General features: G+C 48.2%; 1 protein-coding gene across 1 annotated transcript; it reads right to left on the bottom strand.

Annotated features, from left to right (window-relative positions):
• Positions 1–1843: 1843 nt before the first annotated feature.
• CALHM6 (calcium homeostasis modulator family member 6) lies at positions 1844–3931 on the bottom strand. Its single transcript, XM_038525603.1, has 2 exons — positions 3352–3931; positions 1844–2541 (listed from the first exon to the last, which is right to left on the bottom strand). Exons 1-2 carry the CDS (start codon positions 3886–3888, stop codon positions 2113–2115), a joined length of 966 nt encoding a protein of 321 aa, XP_038381531.1. The 5' UTR covers positions 3889–3931; the 3' UTR covers positions 1844–2112.
• Between the last annotated feature and the right edge of the window lie 205 nt (positions 3932–4136).

Here is a 4136-nt window from a genome sequence, read left to right as displayed (position 1 = left end):
TATAAGAATCATTTGGTGAGCCAGCAAATAACTACAGCTGGACCTTGAACAACACAGATGTGATTTACACGGGTCCACTTCTACGTGGATTTTTCTGTATACAGTACAATACTGTACATATATTTTGTCTTAAGATTTTCTCAACATTTTCTTTTCTCTAGATTATTTTACTGTAAGAATACAGTAAATAATACATACAACATACAAAATACATGTTAATCAACTGTTTATGTTATTACTGCTTCCAATCAACAATAGGCTATTAGGAGTTAAGCTTGGGAGTGGGAGTCAAAAGTTATACATGGATTTTCGACTATGTGGGGTTCAGCCCCACTATGTGGGTAAGCCCCAAATGTTCAAGGGTCGACAGAGTGTAGAAATGCTTGTGAACCCATACTGTGGTCTGTATGGGGCCAGGCTCCTAGGAGTAGAGTGTCCTACCAAACAGTGGTGACCATGTTCCCACCCTGAAATAACTTCTGTGTCCAGATATCACTGTGTTTATTCAAAGTGGTCTCAGCTATCAACAGTTACCAAGTTCCTGAATGAGATGAAAAACATTAAGGGTCACTAAGGACATCTACATCTGTTCTGCTCATGAGGGCATGTGGACTAAAATGAGAAAAACCTGGCCCAGTAATAAAAACACCAAGTGGCCACTTTGAACCACGCAATCCAGAGAGGCTCAGTCCCCTAGATTTAGTTCTGCCTCCCAGTGACTGTATGATCTTGGCCTAGTAACGTAACCACTCTAACCTTCAATTCCTCACTTGTAAGTGTAAGTGATATATTTCACGGGTATCCCACAAACTTGTGAAAACAAAATGAAGAGAGACACATAAAATCTCCTGTTGAGTGTAGAGCCCTACACCCTTCTAAGGATTCTTTTTAATCTTTTCTAATTATACAGTTAACATTTATCATTCATTACCAAAAAAAAAAAAAAAAAAAAAAAATCCAAAGATCAAAAACACATGAGGTTTAAAGAAAAAAATCCTTTGCCTCATTATTAGTCTTGAGAATTGACCAAATTTGACAATTTGGTGCATATCTTTATATACTTTGTGAACGTGTATGTATATTTCTATGCGTATTTTTTTTAACAAAAAAGGGACCATATCTTACAAATCAATAGAATACTATGCCGTAATTTCTTATGAGGGAAATTATTATAAATGGACACGGAACAATGATATTTTATGTGAAAAGTTGCAGAACCACATTTAGAGTATGATTAATATTTGTGTAGACACAGAGTACATGGCTCTGTTGAAGCTGTGTAATGAATGTACCTAAGCTCATAACATTGTTCTCTCTACTTCTGTGCATATTTGAAATTTCCCGTAATAAACGGCTTTAAAATTTTCCCTCTGATTCTACAAATGAAAACCAACAGTTTTGCTCGCAATTATCCTAGTTTTCCACATTTCATATTTTTTAAATTTTACTTTCCTTTTCATAATTTTTCATTTTTGCTTTTTTGTTTGCAGGAGGTATTTCAATGTTCCAAACAGTGTGTTATCTGCAAGAAAGTGAATTTGAAATTAACATTAGATAACCTAGAAGAAAGGTCAGGAGTTCATTCATTCTTTTAGATTTTGCTTACTGAGGTCTTTTATTTGACAGCATTATTATTCAGTGAAAAGGACCCTAGACCAGGGATTAAAAAACTTCTGATCTAGTTCCAGTTTGTCACTTTGAGTGAATCATTTGACTTTGCTTCCTTTTTTAATATAATGAATATAATAAATAGGTAAAGTTATAATTTTTTATTTGATTAAAAATTGTTTTCACAATTTGAAAAATCGGGGAAAAAAGCAATCAGACAATACTAACGTTTTTTTTTTTATAAATTTTTATTTTTATTTTTTTTAAGTTTTTTTTATTTATTTATGATAGTCACAGAGAGAGAAAGAGAGGCAGGGACATAGGCAGAGGGAGAAGCAGGCTCCATGCACCGGGAGCCCGACGTGGGATTCGATCCTGCGTCTCCAGGATCGCGCCCTGGGCCAAAGGCAGGCGCCAAACCGCTGCGCCACCCAGGGATCCCCCAACGTTTCTTTTTAATGAAGCAATAACTCAAAAGCACTTTCTGTGTATTCATTAATAAGGTCATAACTCAGCAGCAGTGTTTATGTTTATACCAGGTGTATCTACAAAGCCAAGAACAGGAATCACTGCATCTCCTTCTTTAGATATGATACTATGAGTCTTCTCTTTTCTGTTGACATATTTGTGCAACATGCTGTAGTACTGCTCCTTCGGATTGAAAGTATATAGAGATGAAATTTGCTGCCAGTCTTTCATGCTGGGGGTATTGCATTCCTCTGGGTGTAAGCACTCAAAGAAACACTTAACATTCTCTTTTGCCAGTTCCATGGCATGCTCTGTGGCCTGAGCTTTAAGGATCTGCTGCTCCTGTTCCAAATAGATTTTCCAGAATTTCAGCTGCAGGAAACTAACTGGAGATAGGCATCGGGAGACAGACGTAAAAATCAGAAGGAAGATGATGACAAGTGCTATCAGGATCCAGCCCAGCACCTTCGGAAAACACAACAAAACAGCAATTTAGTCACATTTTTTTGAGAAACAAGTTTTAAAATCTGGGCAGCCGGGGTGGCTCAGCGGTTGAGGGCCTGCCTTCAGCCCAGGGCGTGACCCAGGAGACCCGGGATCGAGTCCCACAGCGGGCTCCCTGCATGGAGCCTGCTTCTCCCTCTGCCTGTGTCTCTCATGAATAAATAAATAAATAAATAAATAAATAAATAAATAAATAAATAAAATCTTAAAAAAAATCCTTCCATAAAGTCTGAACTGCTCACAGTTGATTATGACGAACAAGCAACAGTTTTAGGTCTTCGTCTTTTAAGAGAAAGAAGGGGTTGGTAACCTCGCAAGTACCCCATGCAACTGCTGGACGGGCCGCCTTCCAGGTCACGTCCAGGGTCCAGGGCCCGGGGAGGAGGCTGCCCATCTGCCCGCCAGAATCCCAAACGCGGAATTTCGGCGAAGCCAAAGAAACCAGCGTTCGTTTTCAAGGCTCTCGGAGCCGCGAGTGCCCAGAAGGAGTGCGGGCTGGTGGCCTCAGGGCCAGGACGACCCATTTTGCTGCAGCAACTCTGCTCGCTTGCAGCGGGACACGCAGCGCGACCCGGACAGAACCACGGGGCTGGCTCTCGGGCTCCGAGCGGGCCTGAAGCTCCGCGCGCGCCTTCCCTCCTTCTCCTTCCCTTTCCCGAGGCGTTCGCCGCTCTGGTTGGCCGCCCCCGCGCCCCGCGCCCCGCGCCCCCGGGTCGGTGCAGGCTGCGCCCCTTACCCCCCCCCCGGCCCCGGCCCCCGCCCGCGCCTCACCTGCGACTGCGCCTTGAGCTCCCTGAGGAGGCCCTGCGCGTCGGGGCCCTGCGCGGGCAGGCAGGGCGCGAGCGGCAGCTGGGCCTCGCAGGCGGGGGCGCGGCCCCGGCACATGCGCCGCGCCAGGGGCGCGCTCCCGGCGGCCGCGCACTCGTAGAAGGCGCCGCCGAGCAGCGCCACGGCCACCCAGGTGAGCGGCGCCACCGCGGCCGAGGCGCCCAGCTGCGCGCACACCACGGCGCCCCGCAGCCCCGCGCCGCAGCCCCGGGCGCGGGAGCGCGAGCTGCGCGCGCAGCAGCCGGTGAGCAGGCGCCAGGTGCGCGCGTTCAGCACGTAGCCCAGCAGGAAGAGGGCGAGCGCGGGCACCAGCAGGAAGACCAGGCCGTAGGGCAGGTTCCAGGCGGCGCTGCAGGGACACTGGAACACGGCGGCGGAGAACAGGCGCTCCCCGCCCGCCGTCAGGAGGCTCACCAGGCCGTAGCCCAGCGCCCTGTGCTGCTTGAGCTGCAGGTCGAGCACCGTCTGCAGCTTCTCCATGGGGCGCCGGGCTCGGGCCTCGCCGCCGCCGCCGCTGCTGCTGGTGCTGCAGCTGCTGGTGCTGCTGCTGGTGCTGCTGGTGCTGCTGGTGCAGGTGGTGCTGCTGGTGCTGCTGGTGCTGCTGGTGGTGCTGCTGGTGCTGGTGGTGCTGCTGGTGCTGGTGGTGCTGCTGGTGGTGCTGCTGGTGGTGCTGCTGGTGCTGTTGGTGCTGCTGGTGCTGGTGGTGCTGACGGGCCTCGCTGTCGCTG

The sequence above is a fragment of the Canis lupus genome, chromosome 1, assembly GCF_011100685.1.
Source record: "Canis lupus familiaris isolate Mischka breed German Shepherd chromosome 1, alternate assembly UU_Cfam_GSD_1.0, whole genome shotgun sequence".
NCBI lineage: Eukaryota > Metazoa > Chordata > Mammalia > Carnivora > Canidae > Canis > Canis lupus.
Note: the sequence above shows the minus strand (reverse complement) of the source record. Positions and strands in the feature narration are given on the sequence as shown.

What these genes read in the sequence shown, in the direction of transcription:
- CALHM6 (XM_038525603.1), bottom strand. Translation starts at nt 3,888, where the DNA reads ATGGAGAAGCTGCAGACGGTGCTCGACCTGCAGCTCAAGCAGCACAGG. An exon ending in AGCTCAAGGCGCAGTCGCAG is followed by an intron (nt 2,542 to 3,351) that starts GTGAGGCGCGGG and finishes TGTTTTCCGAAG; the next exon opens with GTGCTGGGCTGGATCCTGAT.